This window comes from Ictalurus furcatus, chromosome 16, assembly GCF_023375685.1.
Source record: "Ictalurus furcatus strain D&B chromosome 16, Billie_1.0, whole genome shotgun sequence".
NCBI lineage: Eukaryota > Metazoa > Chordata > Actinopteri > Siluriformes > Ictaluridae > Ictalurus > Ictalurus furcatus.
Window position 1 is genome coordinate 10,281,924 of NC_071270.1, and position 23,665 is coordinate 10,305,588.

Genomic DNA, 23,665 nt, shown 5'->3' on the forward strand with positions numbered 1-23,665 from the left:
TGTGAGTTATTTTTAAACACACTTACGCTGATATATATGGAGGAAGGTCTCTCCAAGTTTGCTGGTGAGGAGGGGCTCAGGAAGGTCTCGGAAAAACTGCTTCACCATGTCGGCCACGTCGTATGCACACTGATCCTCATAGTCTACACTCTCTGGAGAACTCTCACATGTCTGTCTCAGAGCCTGGATCCTAGACTTCACCCCAGACTTACGGAAAAGCCCTACCTAAGGACAGAAAAGCCTTGAAAATGAGTACACTTTATCATAGAATGTCTAGATCAGTGGTCACCAACCCTGTTCCTGAAGCGCTACCTTCCTGAAAACTTTAGCTCCAACCATAATAGTGCCCGCCTGACCACGTAATCATTGCCTTAAAAAGTTCTTGATCAACTAAAACAGGTGTGTTAGATTTTGGTTTTAGATGAAACCTGCAAGAAGGAAGCTCTCAAGGAAGAGGGTTGGTGACTACTGGTCTAGATCCATATCACATACTGTAACAGCATTAAATTACTTGACATACTGTACCTGGTCAAGGCATTGCCTCCGGAGGTAGCGCAGCGCTAGCTGCAGGCAGAGAGGTAGAGGCTGACCATACCGTTGCACATGGACAATCAGAGGCACTCCATACACACCCTTGTCCCTGTAGTCTGGTCCCTTCATTCGCTTCATGAACTTTGGCACTGACCTAAGAGCATGGAAAAGTACTTTGTGAACAAGGGTAGGTGTGGAGATTATTAAACCAGTGTCCACTGGGTCTGTTGATCTCTCCTTTTACAGTAGACTGCTTTTTAAGTTAGCAATCTTGAGTCTGGATTCTTTTCACTGACTTGAAAAGGAGCATGACAGGATGTGAACATAACTTAAACATAACTACAAAGAACATCATGATTTCATTCATTTTCTGTTCTCCAGATCTTTGTCTTTCCCTTGCACACATGTTCTCTTTTATTCCTCTGCATACTATGCATACACAGCATACTATGCAGAGCTGACACTGAGGCAGTTCTTGTGTTTCATCCTGATATACCCTGATAATTAGGTATAAGGAACCCTAAAAAGTGTAGCACTCACATAAAACCTGTGATTGCACATGGACACTTACTCAAGGTCTAACTGTTCCCACTAAAAGTTACTATGGCCTGGACTGTCAGTTTGTCTAGAGTTATATTTGTAGTAGTCATAGGGGGTAAGGCAGGTGTATTTATAAAAATGCAAAATGTTTCATTCTAAATATTAAACTCTTATTAAACCATTTATCATAAAATAATGCTTAGGTGACATTAAATGACATTTATGTCATTTAGTAGATTATCTCAACCAGAGAAGTGTTTGGCTACTTGGAAAACATCTTCAGATTGTCTAGGTATAACAACAAGCGAAGACACTGCCAACAAAAGAATTCAGTGTTGATTCATTCACTTCATAGGTTACATGCACATATGAATATTGATTTTTAAGCACATGATTAAGGTTCTTTTAGGTCCTAATTTAAGGAATGCGTCTTCAGTCTGCATTTGAAGATAGCAAGGGGAGAAGATAACAGGAGAGGTTTATTCCACCACATGGGCAGCAGTAAAAAGAAGAATGGCTCAAAAGGCTTGGGGTACAGTACATGATTTGTCCAGTGCCATCAGACAGGATGTGACCAATCTTGGCTTTATAGGCAAGCATCAGGATTTTAAATCAAATGTGGGCAATTACTGGAAACCAGTGGAAGAATGCAACAGTGGAGTGACATGGGTGAACGTAAGAAGGCAGAAGATGTGTAGGGTAGGTGCATTTTGGATTGCAAGGACAGAAGTCAAGCCAATGTACTGTAATGTAGCCAAGTTTGGTGTAATAGTAATAGTTTCCCATTTGCATGTACCTGTTAGAACCTGAGCTGCAGTGTTCTAAACAAACTGCAGATTATCAATTAGCTTTGATCAGTGTTGTGGGACAACAGTGGAGAGTCAGCATAAAACAGATGTGGATCGTCTACATGTCACCTGATATGAGAACATATTAAGGTAGGATTCAAAGCACTAACATGCTGAGCCAGTGATCCAAACACTGGCAAGTATTAATGGTTAATGATGAGGTCAAAAATGTGGAAAAGGCCAAAAAGGATTAACTGATTATAGAAAGTTTAACTGATGTAGAAGCATGGAGCATCACAGTAACCATGCCATAAAGCAGAGCAGATTAACTGAAGGAAAAGATATTGGTAGCATTTTGTAGGCAGGGAGTTGTAGAGAAGTTATAAAATTGTTGAAAGCAAAGAAAGCAAGGAGGGTTGTTATAGAGAAGGAACCTGGATATTGTGGTAAGTGAGGTAAGTATTAGAGAGACTAGTGTAGCTAGCAAGGCAACGTGAAAGATATAATGTGATGATCTGTTGAGTGGAGAGATATTACTGTGAATTCCAGAGTTGAGACGGCACGTTGTCACTGATATATATCTGTGTATCGATATATAGATAGATAGATAGATAGATGGATGTACGAAACAGAAGACTATCTGGTAGGAGCTACTGTTAAAATATCTCACAGTAAACTGAATATAGACACTGCATCACTCACCATGTCCAGCCATGCTTGTTGGACATTGAATATTTCTCCATGATGGCTGTGAGGCGCAGAAGTGAGAACTTCTGCAACAGGCTGAGCTGGCCTGCTGATTGGCTAGAGATCTGTAATGAAGTTCCTGATTGGCTGAGGCGATTGGACATCCTGAAGCTGGGCCACCTGAGACTAGGGTCCAGAATCATTGTCCAAAAAATATCATAATTATATACTATACAATTATTATACAATATAGAATTATATAAAGACATAATAGAAATATGAGATAATGTTCATAAAAATATTTTTGCTTGAGAAAATGTCTAATAACTACATAGAAATCAACACAGTTTTCAAGCACAGTGCTACTATTAAAAAATATATATATTGTGATTTTAATAACCGTGTGGTTACTCATTTGTGGTGAGATTTCTAGTGCTATGTTTTTCTGAGTGCCATGACAAACTTTGGGAATGGAAAACATAGATCAGTAATTAAAGAGAACAAAAAGTGTCATGTGAATGTGAATGTGGCAAGGTTGTGCTGTTATCTGGACTGTTCTATTACATTACCCTTAATCTAAAATGCATGAAAAATAAAAATCCATTTTATTCAGCTACAATGGAATGATCTCTTACCGAGGCCGTGTGAGCGATGCACCAACCCCTGAGTCCCGCCTCTCTCTTGTGCTTGAAGCATCCGTTTCATTCAAAGACATTCCATCTCTGTCTCCATCACTAGGTGTGTTCACTGAGGTCCCTTCAAAATCCAACGTGATCTGACTGGAAGAATGAGCATCCATCATTGCATGGTCCTGCACCCCGTCACCCTCACCTTCTCCCTCAGGCAGCACGTTTTTGGACCAGTGATCCACGATCTGCTGCAGGCCGTTCACGTGCTGCAGGATGTCATCCAGGTGTGGGAACAGGTCCTCCTCCTTCTCCAGGTCCACCAGATCTCCAGTGCTAGCATACAGGTGTGAACCTGGTACATTGTCATAAATGCTAATGCGACTGCTTCGTGGGCAACAGCGTGTCATTGGTCGGTTCTCTCGCCCTGCCCATTTCCTGTTCCTCATTTGCTGATGCTGCTTTGATTCTTGAACTCTCCATTTCCCTCCCTCCCCATTGGCTGGAGTCAAACTCTCAATAGACAGCGCTTTGGGAAAAGTTCCGGGCTTGTGGTCCTTTGGGATGTGTACCATCAAATCCTCGTAAGAGTGAAATTCATTCCTGCGATTCTGTTCTACTGATTTCCTCCTCTGGGTGTCATGACAAAGGACATTCAGATTCTCCAGATACATACCTGCACGCTTGCTGGTGTTGTGTGCTTCTGGAATATGCTCCTTCAAGTTGGGTGTGCTCTCAATGCTTTTGCCAGCCTCAGCTTGGCTGATCTCTTCAGTATTAGTGAAAATGGATGAGCAGTTGCTAGCAGTGGGTGTGTTTTCTGTATCACCTGGCTCTCCATTAAAATTCTGGATGCAGCGTAGTGTTCTTAGAGCTTCTGGTTCGCTCTGTAAAATCGGCCCACTAATTGTCATGGAATGCCGCTCTGGACATGTCCGCAATGCCCCCCATGAGCGGCCCAGGGTCTCCATTCTCCGAAGGAAGTCCTTGGCGCGTGTGCGCCCTTGTCGGCCACTCTTTGCGGGAAGTGTGTTGTAGCGTGGCAGGTCTTGGTACTGGGGCATGCTTAGTGGGCTGAGGGATGCAGACTCAGGCATGACAGACAGTGAGTCTTCACTGTGAAGCGAGCAGATCTCAGGTTCGCTCAGATCAGTCAGGACACTCTCACTGCTCACAGTCCTCCGCCGATCTCTTGCCCCCAGGATTAGGTCGATGTCCTGCAGGCGAGACCAGCGGCGGCTGCTCCACTCAAATGTCCATCTGTTGCTGATGGCCAGCAGGTCGTCCTCATCAGAGTCCTCACTCTGCAAGACAGTTTGTGTGTGTTTAGCCACACGGGAGTAAATTAAATTAAAATGGCCTTAAAGAAGTGTGTGGAAAACAGAGACAGGTGACAATTAAAAAAAAAGTGGCTATTATATTGTGGAGGACACTTTGCATGAGGGCTCACTGAAAGGTTTGATGAGTAAACTATGTAAATCATATGCCACGGCCTTTGAATCAGATCTCAACCCAGTCGAACACCTATGAGAAATTCTGGACTGACATGTTACACAGCGCTTTCCACCACCATCGTCAAACACCAACTGAGGGAATCTTTTGGAAGAATGGTGTTCATCCCTCCAGTACAGGTCCAGAGAATGTGTGCCAAGGTGCTTTGGAGTGCATTCTGCTGATTCATGCTGGCCCCACATCTTACTATGACAATTTATGTTTTTCTCTTCAATTTGTCACCTGTCTGTATTTCAGAACGACCATGAAAGTCATAATTACTGATCCTACATAAATCACAACAATGGAAGAAGGACAAATGAGAAAGGGGATAGGGAAGACACAGATATATGAAGGCTTTCAGTAGAACCTGGTGTATCAGTCTAGGAGTAGCACAGTGGCAACAAATGTGATCCTGAGAAAATCTGTTATTGTATTAAACTGAAGTGCATAAAAATTAACAGTTCCTTTATGTCAGATGAAACATCCTTCACAAAAAGCTGATGATACATGACTTCATGGTAATCACTTTCTGCCAGGGTCATAGTAATCATTTATTCATCTTCTGTAATGGCTTTATCCTACTCAGGGTAGCTTACCATAGAAACAGCCACTTAAATTGCCCTTATTATAATATAACTGAGGTGCTTTATATCCTGAAATTGGGGGGCATTTGGGTTTTATGGGAAAGCGGATATAGTTCAAGACGCATAAAGGCTATTTTATAGTGCAATTATATGACAACACAACTCACACTGCTGTTTATATAACACCTCAGTATTACACTACCAGACAAATGTTCTGACACACTAGATTGCATATACAGTAAATATTATCATAATCACAATCCCACTCACAATCATGATAAGAGTCACCAATACATCTATTGGCATGTTTTTGGGATGTGGGAGAAAATCAGTGAATTTGGAGGAAACCCACATAAACACGACAAGAACATGTGAAACTTCTAAATAAAGTTCTTGAAGATGAATAACTGATTAATAGGTTGAAAGGGGTAGATTTAAGTCATTTTTAATATCCATCATATCAAGCTTGCTAGCACACATTCATTTGCCAAATCTTGCAGTGCTCAGATGTGAGCAATTGATGTAAAAACATTGTCCATTTATATAGAACCCCAACCACCATCTATGGCCCTGGACAAGAGCATGATAATTTAGTAACTTACTCTCTTCTTAGGAAAGCCCACGTCCAGTTTCATGGAGGCACACTTGTTTAGAGTTTGAAGTCGCCTGGAAAATAAACCAGAGTCCAAATGTCAGTCACTGAAGCATCAGTTCAGCTGCAAAGAAAGTCAAAAGAAAAGAGAGAGTGCTATGCAGCTCTTTCACAAAAAGTCACATGAACCTCAGCTAGCCCCTCTCACACATTCAGGTGTAGGAATACCCATACCAGAGATCTGATTGGCTGATGGGATGAGTTGGGGTGGGCCTGACAACCAGATTCTACTTTCTATCATAGAAGGAAGGACAGCTCTGAGAGTGGGGAGGAGCTGATTGGCCATTCTCCACCTCCTCTTTGAAGTCACCCTTAAGTAGGCTTTAACATTCTAATCTGTCTGATCTTCACCCCAGGAGCAGGGCTGTCCAACCCTCAACTCACACACACACACACACACGCACGCGCACGCACGCACACGCACACACACGCACCCACACGTGCGCAAGATCCACAAATCAGAGAGGTCCCCGAATTTCAATAGATTTTTTGAGTGGTAAAAACTAATGGAGACTCTCTTGTGTTTTTCCGTGGGTGCTCGACCATTTCCGTGGGTGCTCGAGCCCCCGAGCACCCATGTGATTGGTGCCTATGCACATACACACACACACACACACATGCGCACACACACACACACACACACACACACACACACACACACATGCACTCATCCCCTGCATTTAAGACTGCACAACCCTTGTGTACAGTGGCAGACACATTATTTCACTCATAAAACATTGCCACCTCCAACACGTCATCCCACAAACATGTCCATGACATGTGCCGGTTAACTCCCTCTGCCTCCTAACACCACTGGTTTAACTATACAGCTTATTTTCTTGACCTGATTATGAGCTTGATGGGCCATTTCAGCCTTATGAAACATCAGGAGCCCAGACTGGCACAGTTATTACGAGAACATGCCCTGTGCTCTCTGATAATCATCACTGTTCCCACAGACTGCAGTGCTGAAAAAAATGTGTGAGTGTGTATTCTGTGACAGTAAAGCTTTCAGATCTCACTCTGTCATTACTGTCATTAGAGAGGGTACTGAACCTGCTAGAAAGCCTCACAGCTATCACTCACTCACTCACACATTGACTCACTCACAAACACATGGACAACCATCTGTTAGTGTGTAGCGCCAGCCCTTGGCCCCCCGAGGCTCCCTCTAGCCTGCAAGAGGACATCAGAGTGAGCTCCAGAGGGGGAAACATTAAGGGATCAAAGCAGCAGAGACAGGGACAGACTTTATAGAGGACACAGGTCAGACAGCTCCAGAGGTGGGGTCGCCACCTAGGGCCAACACAGGCGTTCCCGGGACTGGATATATCCTGCATCCTACTTTTTTTCTTTTCTCAACAAGTAATTAAAATTGATAATAAATAACACAAAGCTTTCAAGTGGGTAATCTAAAAGAAAGGCTGAAAAAGAACAAAATAGTATAATAGCCCTCATTAAATACTTAGCAAACTTCTTCACAATTTCGCCTCTAGGATTTAAACATCTTAATGTGCATTTATATGTTGCCGCATTTTTGCAAGATTGATGAATAAACGTCTGACTGCAAAACTATTTCAACAAAATAATCCACTTTCCTGACATTCTCCACACACTGTACTGATATTATTTACATTTGTCTTACAAATACTGGTCTCTCAAATATGAAAGTCAGTGCTGCTGTGCAGGCCAGTGGGTTAAGATTAGCATAACATTAGATAGGAATTTGATACCAGAAGCTGATTTATTGACATTCAAATCATCCAGAGGCAACAACTGAGCCATAATTACAGTGGAAGAGTCATATTTTCATCTCAGCAGGTTCTTCAAGCATATTTATGATATTTCATTTGCCAAATGAACATCATTTATCAGAGGAATACCAATCACATCCTAAACTCTTTTTAGAAATGCAATCAGTAAATAAATTTGAAGAAAATAGTAAAGACTCCAGTTGGGCTGCATGATAAAGGTTCAATATGAAAATCACAATAAATTGTATGGATTGCACTGTATTGTATTGTATGTATTGCATTAACAAATTTTAATTTCACACTTGAGCTTTCCGCAAAGTCACAATTAGTCACATTCATTGTCTGGAGCTTTAAAATGTTAACATCAGCACAATTTCATTCGGATCTAAACATACAAATAAACAAATAATTTACCAGAGTATGCCACATTAGTGAATTAAAATTTTTACTTTTAATTTATTCTCCCCCATGAACATGATTTAAACCAAACCAAAAATTGTAATCACAATTCAAATATGAAAACAGTTATCAAGCAGCCCTAGAATGCTGGATAGAAAGATTCTATGGAAACACACACACACGTATACACACACACACACACACACACACACACACACACAGGAATAAGATCCTTCCACCTGACACTTAAAACATGGCTCTTACCGGCACAGGGGCTCCACCAGATCTTTATCCAGGAAGTCATGATCTTTTTCCACACCAGATATGTCAATAGGAAACTGAGAATCTACAGGAGAAAACACAGTACATAATTTATACAACAAATAGGCTGTATAAATTACATAATACTAGGTGGAATCATGGCTGCAGGAGACACAAGAAAGTTAACCTGCAGTGATATAAGAATCATACAGACAGTTGGACATCATAAGGGACATGAATATCTTATTGCGCAGGACAAGAGTCTGCAGCATCTGGAACCAATTAAAACAATTTACAATATTAGTTAATTGTTAAATGTACAGTTGTGTCCAAAAGTTGCATACCCCTTGCAGAATCTGTTAAATCTTAATACTGTTAAGAAAATAAAAGGGATCATAAAAATCACGTTTTTTTTTTATTTAGTACTGTTCTGAATAAGCTATTCACATAACAGATGTTTACATATAGCCCACAAGTCAAATTTATAGCAAAATTTATAAAAATTACCCCGTTCAAAAGTTTATATACCATTGATTCTTAATACTGTGTGTTGTTACCTGGATGATCCATAACTGTTTTTATGTTTTGCGATAGTTCATGAGTCCCTTGTTTGTCCTGTGCAGTTAAACTGCCCACTGTTTTTCAGAAAAATCCTCCAGGTCCTGCACATTCTTTGCTTTTCCAGCATCTTCTGTATATTTGTCCCCTTTCCAACAGCGGCTATATGATGTTGAGATCCATCTTTTCACACTGAGGACAACTGAGGGACTCGTACACAACTATTACATAAGGTGCAAACATTCACTGAAGCTCAAGAAGGCAACACGATACATTAAGAGCCAGTGGGATGTAAACTTTTGAACAGGATGATCAGTGTAAATTGTTAGTATTTTGTTTAAAGATCTTTTTTTTCATATAGTACTGCTCCTCAGAAGCTAAATAAGATATTTACATGTCTCCCAGAAGACAAATTACTAACAATTTACATCGATCATCCCGTTCTTAATGTATTGTGTTACCTTCTTGAACATTAGTGAATGTTTGCACCTTCACTGTTAGCTTATCAATAACTACTATTTCTTTCATGCCTCCGAAGAACTACTAATAAACTATATACACTTTCATAATTAATGCGAAACTGCTACTGTTAACAAATAGACAAGATTGTTTACATAATCAATAGGTAATAGCAGACTTATGATTTGGGTAAGCTGTTTGTGAGGCACCAAGGTAGTCAAGGCACAAGGGACACAGTTTCCCCAAAAAAGAGTTTAATTAATCAAAATATATATTTACAAATAAATCTAATTAAATTCAAATAATCAAAATCAGTATTTAGGTCAACTTGTAACACGGGCCACATCATATTCTATTCATTACAAACTGAACAGAACTAAACTCAAATAGCTCAGGACCGAACAGTCCGGACCGAATCAATAAATCGACAGAGGCGACAATACAGATGGATTTAGTCCACTTTAGACACAAGGGGGAAACACAACACTACAAACTTCAAAGTAAAACATTAAAGACAAGGCCAGCTGAATAACTGAAATAAAGATAGAAACAAATAAATAAAAAAAGAAAGAAATGCATAATTTATTATAAGAAATTAATTAGAATTAATAAGGAAGAGAAGAAAACAAACACAAAACATTCCACTCTCCCCACAGTCAATCTGCCTCTTGGTACCTGCAAGTGCAACTAAAAATAGCAGTGAATGCGGTGTGTCAGCCTTTAATGCGCACGGACCCCATCGGAGGTTCCGCAAGGCAACTATACACCAGCCATCCACTCCTCAGCTCATCCCACACAACAGTAACTTAACTCAAAGAAAACAGTATTAACAAAAGTGTGTACAGTACAACATAAAGTAGAATGTGTGCACTCCAACTAGTTAAATGATGCACTGGAATTAATAAAGTATTTGAATGAAACCAGGGACGTCGCTAGGCCTATTTTGGGGAGGCTTTAGCAACCCCTGCCCAAAAAGAAAAATATTAGCCATCCCTAAGCAAATCAATATATCAGCCAATATATTCTCTTCATGATTTTTTTTTTTCATCAACATTTAAATTCCATCACATCTTAAACCTGTTCCTGTGCAGGCAGTAGGACCTGGGGGAGTGATCCACACACAACACAGTTTACTGTTTAAACCTTCTACACTGGTTTTTATTAATGATGCTGATCATTATCATGATTACAGTTCAGCTGCTCACTTACTCCCCTGCTGCAGATTCACCCACAGGCAGCGAATGATGAGGTCACGTGCCCCTTCTGGTCATAAAGGATAATACTCCCAGAGATGACGCAAGGGACACAAAGGAACACCAAACCGTACCAATCATTCAATTACACGTCGTGTCATGTATACTTGGACAGACAAATAAGACTGTAGCTCGACTACACAGTAGCTCAATTATAACTGCCCATGTAAACATCGTTAATGTAATTAACAAAGACAATGTGCAGTAATGTAGTGTTGATCACTCACTCACTCACTCTCTCTCTCTAATTAAAATCCAAAAGTATTTTGGCTACATAGTACAGCCATTTTTGCCTTTTGTTGGTGCTGGATGGATGGTGACAAAGTGGATTTTAATTTCTTTATTTTTACATAATTTAAGTAAGTCATATTAGATCAGTCTCTAACAAATTGAGACAGATATACCTTAACCAAAAATGGCCTTATTTCTATAGATTTTACACCTATTGTTACTCTAAAATATACATAAGAAAGATGTTTTGGTGGTTTTAAAATTTTTTGGGGGGAGTATACCCAGACCCCCCTAAAAGAGGCTTAGCCACCCTCCCCATTCATAAATCTCTAGTGACGTCCCTGAATGAAACATAAACTGAGTCTGAGTCTTAATATGTAGTGATTACTGATATGCAACATGTAAACCACTGAGTGAACGGAAACAAAAAAACTAAAGATTATGCGTTCCCCCATCCCCCCAGTTATGAATAAATATCATGTGCAACCAAACACTGAAGTCATTGTAAGCGTTTGAAGTTATTAATTCCTTCTGAAGGATTTGGTAACACTTGAGTCATTACTAGAGAGTTATAATGATCTTCACTTTAGAATGCGGTTCCAAATAATTACTAATTCCTTTAGAAGGATGTAGTAACATTTAAGTCATTATTTGTGGGCAACCATTATTCTTATAATAGTTCTTAATGAAAACCTAATCCTAAAGTATATGAATATTCTAACCATGATGTAGAAGACTTACAAAGAACTATATATTTCTGTGAGGAAAGTTAAATAAATAAATCACTGTATAGGTTACAATTTGTCTGGCATTTTGGGTATGGCTGATGACTTGAAATGTTCCAGTAATCTCCCTGACTCTCTAGTGATTCAGTGAGACGTGTGAACCTAAGCTGTTTTCTATTTATTAAGTATTAATAATAATGTGGAAAAAATTATTACAAATAAGGGTGAAGTTCAAAGGCACGATGGAAAATTGGCCACAGGAGTAAGGTCCCACAATCTGCATTTAAAAAGCCATTTCTTTACAATGATCCATAGTTAATAAATAGTTTTTTAGTAGGAATGACAAAATGTACTAATATACAGCTTACCCAAATCACAAGTCATAGGCTATTACCTATTGATTATGTAAACAATCTTGTCTATTTGTTAAAAGTAGTGGTTTCTCATTAATTCTGGAACTATATAGTTTCATAGTACTCCGGGGGTCATGAAAGAAATAGCAGTTATTAATATAGTTTCTTAGTACATTTACATGTACAGTATGGCATTTGGCAGATGCCCTTATCCAGAGCAACTTCCAGAATTGCTTTGAAATCTCAATAAATCCATCCCGATACTGATTCACTAGGTCACAGATTAAAAATACCATCAGTTAAAACTCTGTTGGGTGGTAATATAGTAAGAAAATATAATTTTTAAATGAAAAGTGCTAATTTAAGTACTTTAGGAAGAGGTAGGTCTTTAGATGTGGTTTGAAGACTGCCAGTGACTCAGCTGTTCGGACATCTAGGCGAAGTTCATTTCACTACCTAGGTGCCAGAACAAAGAAGAGTCTTGATGCATACCCTGAGAGATGGTGGGACCAGTCGAGCGGTGCTAGAGGATCAGAGGGAGCATGGTGCAGTGCAGGGTGTGATAAGTGCTTTGAGGTAAGTGGGTGCTGGTCCATTTTTGGCTTTGTAGGCAAGCATCAGTGTTTTATAACTGATGCGGGCAGCTACAGGAAGGCAGTGGAGGGAACGTAGTAATGAGGTGGTGTGGAGAAGTTAGGAAGGCTGAAAACCAGTCATGCAGCTCCATTCTGGATCAGTTGCAGAGGTCGAATGGCGCTCAGAGGGAGACCTGTCAGAAGTGAGTTTCAGTAATCCAGTCTCAAAAGAGACTGAACCAGCACCTGAATGGCCTGTATGGATAGAAATGGATGAATCCTTCTGATATTGTAAAGGAGAAATTGACATGAACGTGTCAGGTTAGCAATGTGAGAGGAAAAAGGACAGTTGATTGTCCATGGTTACCCCAAGGTTGTATGTAGTAACTGAATTTCTCTGGGAGGCATGAAAGAAATAGTAGTTATTAATAGTTTATTAGTAGTTCTCCTGGAGACATTAAAGAAATAGTAGTTATTGATTAGTTACAAGTGAATGACCATATATATCTGTGCGCTATTACTTACTAATTCGTTAATCAGAGTTTCAAGTATGTTAATAGTTTAAATAGGGCGGCTGTGGCTCAGGTGGTAGAGCGGGTTATCCACTAATCGTAGGGTTGCTGGTTCGATTCCTGGCCCACATGACTCCACATACCGAAGTGTCCTTGGGCAAGACACTGAACCCCAAGTTGCTCCCGATGGCAAGTTAGCGCCTTGCATGGCATCTCTGCTACCATTGGTGTGTGAGTGTGTGTGTGAATGGGTGAATGAGACACAGTGTACAGCGCTTTAGATAAATGCGCTATATAAGTGCACCATTTAATAGTTGTTACTAGAATGTTAATATTGCGTTGTTCATTTCTTCCTGTGTCATTAATGACAGATCCGTATTCTAAAGTGATCCCCAACCCAACGTTTAGATACAACATACTTGCAGGGTCCCCATTTAAACCACTGCAATGTGGTACATGATAACAACAGAGCATTTGGGTCAGTTTTGCTGCTGCAACATGAAAACAAACCCGCTGAAAATTCTCAGTTGAGAGGCAAGAGGTGAACCAAATGACTGAATGAAAATCAGTAAGTCCCTTATTTCTCACTTTATCCTTTGAATTTTTTTTAATATAATGTATTAAGAGTTGGTACCAAAATATGCTTATGGATAGATAACATTGTGTGAAATAAACATAAGGTGTATGGTAACCTAAGCTAACACTACCAACTAGCTAATATTAATCTGTTTTTGTGTAATATTGGTTAGCTGGTCAGGTTACTTCCTTTCCATTTGGTAGTGACATTTAGCTGAGTTTGATATCTAATTTAGATAGCTACAGTAGCATCAGACTTCAGATAACCTCATGTATCACCACCTAAGACAGCTCTTGCCAGCTAAATAGAAAAGTTAGGATAATAGGAGAAGTTCGAGTAATGGAATTAAAATGCATGATTGCTGCACTGACACACTCATTGCTAAGACTGCGAGATTTGAGAAGACCCCACCATGTATAGTTCCTAGATAGTTCCCATTTTTCCATTACTTTATCATGAAATCTATAAAAAACCATTGAATATAAGTTGAATTTACATAAACTGTCATCAGACTGGGTCATAGAGCAGAGAAGAGTAAGACATTTGACTCTTCTGAAGGGCTTGTGGATGACTGAGGCAAAGGCCTGTGTTTTCCAGGCTTTTTCCCATGACCCCTTATTCTCTGTGGAAAGGAACTTTGGGCTGGAAATATCTCTTCATGGCCCTCAAATGAACTGAGAGAGGAAAAAAACCTCCCAGTTTTAAACCGAGAGCACGCAGCTGTGTCAATGCAGCCATCAAAACATTCAAATTTGCTGACAGAGGATAGAGAGAGAGAGAGTGAGAGAGAGAGAGAGAGAGAGAGAGAGAGAGAGAGAGAGAGTCATGCATATTCTTCTAACACAAGCGTAATGGTATGTGTAGCCTGAAGAGGAAGCCAGCTTGAGTGTACAGTGGTCTCCAGAATTATTAGCACCCTTCATGAAAATGGGCAAAAATGATTGTATAATGATAATATACATTACACACAATAATTAAAATTTAACACTCAAAAAATATGAGAAACAATTTATCTTTGTTCTAACAAAAATATAATCATTTTTAGAACTATTTTGTCAAATAACTGCATTTTCCCTAAGAAATCTGTGTGCAAAAATGATCGACACTACTAAGGAATATTGAAATAAATGCAAACAAATTGTCTCAGTTCACAGGAACTCTGTCATTTATGCCTTTAGCCATGTCCTGTTTCCTCAGGGTATAAATATGAAATTGCACACCGCAAAAGCTAAAAAGCCAGATGGTTGTTGATTTGCTCTTATCAGTAATGAATATGAAAATTACAGAAGCAGATGCAATACCATTAAACACAATTAGGGTATTTTTTTCAAAATGACCTCAGATTTTCTGCAGATTTGGGCCAAGATGCATCATGTGACGTCATCACAATGCGCATTCAGCCAAAGCCCTCTTCAATACACATGCGTCAAATATGAGTACAGCTAAAAGGTTTCATTTACCAACACACATCACTGTATAAGACTGTGCAAAACAATTTCATGCAATTGCAATTTCGCCAATTCAAGTAGTTTTCTGCAAAAAGCACAAAAAACTCCAAAAATTGCATCGCAAATTTTTTTAAAAGCTGCAGCAAAATCAAACATATTTGGCCGCAACAATCAAAAAAACTCAGCAAAACTCATCCTGTCTAGATTGCTAATTGTCATCATACAATTCTGGCCAAAATAATTATTTTTGGTTGTGCACACAATCAGCAGGTTTGGCAGTAAAAGAGGACTGCATGAATGGAAAAGAGCCTGATAAATCTGCTAGTGGATCATTCCTGCTTCAGGGCTATTTTCTGGCTGGTGGTTCAGTGGCTCTTGTGAAGATTGATGGCATCACATTTTTTTTTTTTGCTCATTTTCATGAAGGCTAATATATCTGGAGGGCAGTGTATGTATGGTATGCTGCTTAATAAACTGCCCAGCTATTTGTTCTGCGTGTACATGTAAGTAGGTTTGCAGTATAGTGCCCTTGAGTGTTTTTTCGTTCAGGAACAGGTCAGATCTACTGTTTCCAGGCTGCATGATTATTGGGATTGCAGCTGATGGTAAATGTCATTGTATGGCTTACTTTAATGAGCTTCGTTATACTGTGTAGAGAAAGATAATAAGAAATGGTGGGGGAAAAGCTGAGCAAATAGTTTAACAATTGTCCAGTATACTGAGCAATTGTTCAGAATAGAAGTGACAAAAAATCAACCAGAATTACTTTGTGTTTGTTTTGGGTTTGGGATGGAAGACAGCATGGAGGAATACTCGATGTCATCTCCCATTGTGCTGTTGCTATTTTTATGATGAGCTAAGCTTTATTCAAATTAAAAAAAAATCTTCTCATCTTTTTGAATTTGTGCTGTTGAGTGAGGAAAAATTATTCAGCATTACATAGCAATCGATTAGAGACATAATGATAGGAGAAAAAGTAGCTATAGTTATCAATTATGCAAAAACAATGGTAGATATATTGAGACACAACTGCGTGCTGTGGTCAGACACTGTGTGTGTGTGTGTGTGTGTGTGTGTGTGTGTGTGTGTGTGTGTGTATGTGTGTGTGTGGCATACAGTAGGTAAAGTCTGTAACTGCCCATCACTTCTGCATCACATGAGGGGGTGTGCTAAGGGATGAACCATGCACCTCAAGACGCTAGTTGATTCATGGGAGTCGAGTCATTCCTCAGATGGATAAATACACAATGACATCACTGGGGTTAAAAAAAAAAATCTTAAAAAGCACTTTATATTTTAAAAAAAGCCAAACATGACTGTTCCACTTTGAGGATTTTGTGTTTGCTAAACCAAGAGATTGAAAGTGTGTCTAGCTGATTAAAAGGTTATATTGCAGTTTTAGGGATGTTTCTATGTTAGTTCATTGGATTAATTGTATCATGGTAATAAAGTATTTGTGAGTCAATTGCTGTTGTTGTTTTTTATATCTGAGATGCACTGTGCAAGATTGTTTTTGTTTAATTTGTTTGCCCAGCCTGTTTTTTAAAAAAAAATTTTTATAAAGTAAGTAAATGTAAAGTAAAAGTAAATATATTTTATTTGGGCAAACAATGTTTTCTTTTCTATTTTTTTTCGTGTGTTTCGCTGTCATTCCACTTCCTATAGGGACTCTCGAATACTCCCAATGCACTAATCAGCCTGTTTATTTGCAAGTGAAAGTTGAAGTACTTGAACATGATTTTGTGCTTTAATTAAGTGCTATCTCAAGTATCTCCTCTTGTAAAATGTAATGCTATATCAGCACTTTTGACACAATGTGGGTGTACATGAACATCATTGTTTTATTGTACACAACTAATGAGAAGTTCAACAGTATATATCTGTCTAAATGAACATTAATTGGTATCTTGCTATATAACTAATAAGCTCTATATCATAACAGACTGCTGACTTTTGATTTGTTTAGTGCAAAATTTTGTCATATTAGCCAGCATTTTTCTTTCACAGAAGTTATATGCAATCTACAAAGTAGCATGTCTGAACTTTTCCTGGAAAAAACTGTCTTATATACAGTATATTTACATATAATGCTAATCACATGCCAGTACAATTTCCATATACCCTAAAGCTGTATGCTCCCTCTGACTACAATATGGTCCAGTGAAAAAGAGCATACTGTACAGCTCTTATTACAGAGTAATGACTGTCTTTTTCCACCTTTACTCATATCACAGTATGTATCAAACTCAGCTTCCCAAACCAAATGATTTAAGATGTACACTGCCACATCAACAATATACAGTTGTACTCATTAGTTACATGCCCCATTCAGAATCTGCAAAATGTTTTTTTTTTTTAAAGAGAGACCATTAGAATTGCATTTTGTTTTTTATTTAGTACTGCCCTGAATTTCACATTAACAGAAGTTATTCCACACAACAGATGTTCACATATAGTTCACAAGACACAATACTAACTGAATTTACACAAATGAAACAGAAATTTATTAAGTTGTTAAAAGTTAAAATTGTTATTATTTTGTCTTCTGGGAAACATGTAAATATCTTATGTAGCTTCTGAAAGGCAGTACTAAATGAAAAAAACAAGATCTTTAAACAAAATAATAACAAATTACACCGATCATCCTGTTCAAAAGTATACACCCCCTGCCTTAGTGAATGTTTGCATCTTTTGTAACAGTTGTCCTCAGTGTGAAAAGATGGATCTCAACATCATATAGCCGCTGTTGGAAAGGGGTCAAATATGCAGAATATGCTGGAAAAGCAAAGAATGTGCAGGACCTGGAGGATTTTTCTGAAGAACAGTGGGCCGTTTAACTGCTCAGGACAAACAAGGGACTCATGAACAACTATCACAAAACATAAAAACAGTCATTGATCACCCAGGTAATGACACAAGAATCAAGGGTATGTAAAGTTTTGAACTGGTTCATTTGTGTAAATTTAGCTATTATTGTGTCTTTTGAACTACATTTAAACATCTGTTGTGTGAAATAGCTTATTGAGGGTAGTACTAAATAAAAAACAACAAGCAATTTTAATTATCTCTTTTTTTTTCTTTTTTCTTTTGTTCATAACATGCTGTCTTACCCTCATAGAGCTGAGCATACTGTGGAAATCCTGCCGCTCTCAGCCAATCGCATGCCTCCTTTGCTTCAATCTCTAAAAAAGGAAAAAACATACAACAGACAATATTAGCCGTTTGATTTGTGGCATTTCTTATTTGATCCATTCATCATGCCTTCACCCACACACACATGCCCAGTCAACCAACACAATTACTGTAACTGAAGACATTGAACAGGAGACTGGAGACTACACTGCTAAATATAATACCTGCTTTAGGAAGGACTGAGAGGTGACTGAACAGCAGGTAAATCTGCACAGTAAAATTGCACACGCACAATTACATGGTAACCCATGATATTTTACAAATGCAACCACAAAAAAAAGAATCCATATAAAACCAGAACAATCCAAAATCACTTGCCTCAAAGTTATAATGAAGTGCAATTCACTGAAAAAAAATCTGATAATTCGTGTAAATCCATCTTAATTTGAATTCTTACTATTTTATCTTACTTTTCTGGGTTATTGCGGATCATTTCCTTCAAATTGCAAATGCATTCTGTGAAATGCAAAGACACAAAACAAAATCTAATCAGCCGGTGGTGACGCCATTAAAACATCTAAAAAAGGTATTGTTCTGAAAGATAAGTAAATGTGACGTCTAGCAGGTTTTATTTCCCCTGTCATTTTTCTACACATTAGAGATAATGATACATAAGAGGCAAATCAACTTACAAAGCAACACATTTCTTAAAATGTAGATGAGAGAGGAAATTATCTTACCACATAATGACAATTATATCCATTTCCTTTCAGTGTTCTCAGCATTATTCTGAGAGAACCATGTAGTAAGGAGGTGTATTATTGCAGATAGAAAGCCATCAATTAATGAGCGCTCACTGGATCTGCTTGAGTTCCATTCTAGCAATGAGACACGAGTGTGTGTGTGTGTGTGTGTGTGTGTGTGTGTGAGAGAGAGTGTGTGTGTGTGTGTGTGTGTGAGAGAGAGAGAGAGAGAGAGTGCTGCTCTCTCTCATTTCTGCTGTTTCAAAAACAGATCTGATACAGACTCACACAGTCTTATTCCTTATTCCCACTCCCTACTTTCTCCCTCCCATTTAATGTGATTCTCTCTCTCTCTCTCTCTCTCTCTCACACACACACACACACACAGGAATGAAAAGCTCCCAAACAGTTGCAGTGATGACACATAAAATGTTTGAATGAGCACCCCATCATTAACAATTCACCACAGTGTTGCACCAGTGGGGAAAAAAACATTTGAACAATGGAATGTGTGCAACTGCACCTGTGTTCCTGCAATGACGTCAGATCAGAACTATGATGTCAGATTAGCATTAGTGTGAAAGAAAATTTATCATGTATCAGTGGCATTATACTGAAACCTAAATATCTGTTAGTTAAAAATTTATTCCACTTTGCACTGAGATAAAAACAGGCTGTTTGGCTCAAAATGATATCATCACTGACAAGTTGATATGAAGTTTAGTTAAATGGTCATAAATGTCATAAGCACAAATTCTGCACGGTAATTGGTTTTATATGCAATGGGTTTTCACAGATGTTCATTCATTCATCTTTAGTAACCGCTTAGTCCTGGTCTACACCCTGGATGGGACACTAGGGCAGCATAGCACACACTTTCACACAATGTTTCATACTAAGGGGAAATTTAGCATGGCCAATCCACCTACTGACACGGTTTCCTGGTGGGAGGAAACTGGAGAACCAGGAGGAAAAACAGAACATGCGAAACAACAACTGTAACATGTTGGCATGTTACATTACAAACTCAAACTGAACATCTAGTGTGACATGGTGTAATAATCTCTCAAATGGACTAATCAATAATAGCTAATTGACGTTATTAATGGCATTCATTCAACACCAGTGGCAATTTAAACATCTTAACAGACACTACTTCTGTCTGTCTGTAAACAGTACCAGAGCATCTGATTTACAAGGACAGCACAGATCTGCCCACATATGTAAACTATTAGAAAGAGAGATGGCAGGCCTTTCTGAGGGTGGAAACAAGACTATCAAGGGAAAATCTCAGTGGGGTGCAACTAGACTCACACTCACACACAGGAAGTGGTTTTTATCTATTCTGTCTCTTAAAAGAATTTGTTTATTTTGCTTGTGTATGCACAAAAGGTCACAATCTTCCGTGTGTGTGTGTGTGTGTGTGTGTGTGTGTGTGTGTGTGAAGTCACAGGTCAAGCTACACGATCGTGATGCTAATGGAACATATGAAATACAATATAAGACAAGACTAGAATTTTATTAGAATATGATTAAATGGATCAGGTCTAAGAGAACATCTAAAGTCCACAGGAGACTTCTGAGCTTGTTTAGTGGTATATAATATGGTATCTGGAACTCTAATCCTCAGAGAAAATTTCAGATAGCGGCAAGAGAATGTAAGAGTCACAGGCTCTGAAGTTGTGGGAACAAAATGCTGCTGTTTTTTCTCCCACCCTGTTTAATTAAACATGGACCCCTGGCATCTTTGGTGACAGGAAAAGCCCAACACAAAGCCACACAACAATCAACCTATACAAACGGCTCGCCATCACAGTGTGGCAGCCCAAAACATTTCATCACCTCACCAACACAAAGTCATGTACCTATTGTGTGCCAACAAACCCCACACAGAGCAATCATGGTCCTGTGGCACTCTGCAGCTCTAATTCTGCCCCACCAAAGCCACCACAACAGGCCCACAGGCTCCGGGCCATAAGAACAGCCTGCAGGAGGCAAAAGAGGTTTGAAAGCCAGCATTGCTAGAGGCCACCAATAAAAGGCATTCTCCTTTTGATTGAGCAGGCAAGACCTCACGTTACATAACAACACCACCTAGTGTCCTTAGAATTCACTCCGGGCCAATAATGTCTCTTTCAGATCTTTTAATCCCCCTCATGTACTCCCCCACTTGCATTCTCTCATTCTTTCCTTCCTGCTCCCTCACGTTTATTAAGTGTTCAACTCTTGAAACTGGTGCCAGTGTAGCATCGCTCACTGTTGGATCTGAAAGAGGCTGGAATTAAAGCACTTCCTGTAAGTTTGGTTTCCACAGCAGTATTAAGGAAGGCATGGATGGGCTGCCCCTAGCAACTGGGACAACATTTCCTGCAGTAAACAGAGAGATGGCAGATGGGAGAGACTGGATCATTTTCAATCCAGCCGGTTCAAACACACAATTAGGACAAGAGGAAAGAGACAACTGTGTCTAATTTGACCTAAACATGCACACAGATGCACAAGTTTGAAATTCAAGACCTCCTTTTGCTTAACATCACAATCACAACCACTGCACAAATATGTATACTCATGCACACACTCTCACTCGCAACCAGTAATTATTCATAATTATTACTGCATCAGTTTGACAAACCATGTCCACCTACCATGGAACCCACCTTGGCAAACCCTGTCTTTATGGACCGCACACACAGGGGCATTGTCAAACTGGACAGGTTTGGGCCCCTTAGTTCTAATGAAGGGAAAATTTAATGCTACAGCATACAAGGTCATTCTACTCAATTGTGTGCTTCCATTTCTGCATAAATATGACCTAAAACATCATCAGATTTTCACACAAGTCCTAAAAGACAAAGAAAACTCAATTAAACAAATGAGAAAAAATATTACACTTGGTCATTTATTTATTGAGGCAAATGATCCAATATCACATATCTGTGAGTGGCAAAAGTATGTGAACCTTTGCTTTCAGTTTCTGGTGTGACCCCCTTTTGTGACCCCATTTTTTTGGTCTCATTTGTTGAATTAGGTTCTCTTTGTCTACTTTTAGGACTTGTGTGAAAATCTGATGATGTTTTAGGTCATATTTATGCAGAAATACAGAAAATTCTAAACTTTCAAGCATCACTGTAAATTTGTTTACTTACCCTATGAAGTGTGGGAAGACTACTGAAAAGAAGGAACTAAACAGGACAATGCTGACAACATACTGTACAGGAGTGTGTGTTTTGTGTGTGTGTGTGTGTGTGTGTGTGTGTGTGTGTGTGTATTGTACTTGATAGCGTTTAACACTGTATGACTCAGTGCAGTGTAGAGGTCATTGAATGTAATACTCCTACTGTAAACACCAGACTATTCCCTGACTATTCTCCAGGAATGGAAAATCACTTAGTGGATTCTTAAACAAACAAGGTTAGCACACAGCTAGATCCAAATCACATGCAGTCCCCTGACACACACACACACACACACACACACACACACACAGAAAATTCCAAAAGTGATGGATGACTTGTCGTAATAATCAGTTTTGCTCTACAGTAAATCTCGTGATCACTTTCCTATTACCACTGAGAATATCAGCTGTAGCAATGTGTGTGCGTGTGTGTGTGTGTGTGTGTGTGTGTGTGTGTGTGTGTGTGTGTGTGGTGGATTTCCTTCACATACATACACAATGGATAGTGGGCCTTCAGAATGACCTCATATAACTGCCCCTCCTTTTCCATCAGAACACACACACACACACACACACACACACACACACACACACACATCTGGACCTCTGCCATTTTCCCACACATGCTGAAGTACTTTCAAAATGAAGATTTGAGCTCTTCTCTAACATAAACACAACTCTGGAACTCCTGTGTTATGAACCCACATAAAAACGATTCCGTCTAGCGTCTATCAGATGTTATTCCTGAAAGTTAAAATGTACTTTAATTAAACAATTAAGATTTAGTTCTAAGTAGAAAATATGAAAATTCACAATTGAATAATGCATTATTAATAATTTAGGTGCAGCTGACCCATGAATTCTGAGACACAGTCGGTATGAAAACATCATAAAATTCATTACTCAATGTAGATTTCCAAAGCATCACAAAATTATGATTATAATTAAGATAAAAATTTCAACATGCTATAATTTAAAAAGGGCTAAAATCTAGAAAATAAAGTTTTACTGTTGAATTTGTTAGGGTTCAGTGTTCAGTGGTAAGTTAATTAGCAAACATCCGGATTTATTTGTTATCTTTACACTATCTGATCTTCTGATGTGAACCTCTCTTTTTCCTTGACATCTGTGTGTTTCTTCCCCCCCCTCCACTCCTGCCTGTGACCCCTCCTCTACTCCTCCCCTCCCTCTCACAACAGCTGGATCATGTAGTGTCTGCGGCCCATGACCCCCGCCTCAATCATGAGAGAATGGATCACCAGTCACATACACACAAAGGTAAAGTGTGTGCAACCTGTCTGCGTTCTGTCTTCCCTTTCCAGAGAGCGAGAGAGAGAAAGACAGACAGACAGACAGACAGACAGATAGACAGGAGGCAGACAGTAACAGTTGTGCTATAGCACAAATGAGATCTGTTATAATGCATCAAAAAAGAGCAACTGAATGAGACACACTAAGGAGGGACAGACAGACTGCTTGTGTGTGTGTGTGTGTGTGTGTGTGTGTCTGGGTGTGTGTGTCTGTGTGCGTGTGCGTGTGTGTAGCAGCAAGGTTAGAAGAAGGCACCAGACACACACTTGGCATAATAATAGCCTGCAAGTAAAATGG

At 39.1% G+C, this 23,665-nt stretch overlaps 1 protein-coding gene across 3 annotated transcripts in view; it reads right to left on the reverse strand.

The window, feature by feature from the left end:
* The window catches only part of stard13a (StAR-related lipid transfer (START) domain containing 13a), a 44,535-nt gene that overhangs the window by 10,322 nt on the left and 10,548 nt on the right, over positions 1 to 23,665 (reverse strand). For all 3 annotated transcript variants that reach the window (XM_053644769.1, XM_053644768.1, XM_053644767.1), the window contains 7 exons: positions 18,118 to 18,189; positions 8,320 to 8,401; positions 5,853 to 5,916; positions 3,182 to 4,476; positions 2,562 to 2,732; positions 526 to 685; positions 27 to 225 (listed from right to left, as the gene is read on the reverse strand). In XM_053644769.1, coding sequence (XP_053500744.1) covers positions 27 to 225; positions 526 to 685; positions 2,562 to 2,732; positions 3,182 to 4,476; positions 5,853 to 5,916; positions 8,320 to 8,401; positions 18,118 to 18,189 — 2,043 coding nt within the window. The remainder of the gene's footprint in view (positions 1 to 26; positions 226 to 525; positions 686 to 2,561; positions 2,733 to 3,181; positions 4,477 to 5,852; positions 5,917 to 8,319; positions 8,402 to 18,117; positions 18,190 to 23,665) is intronic.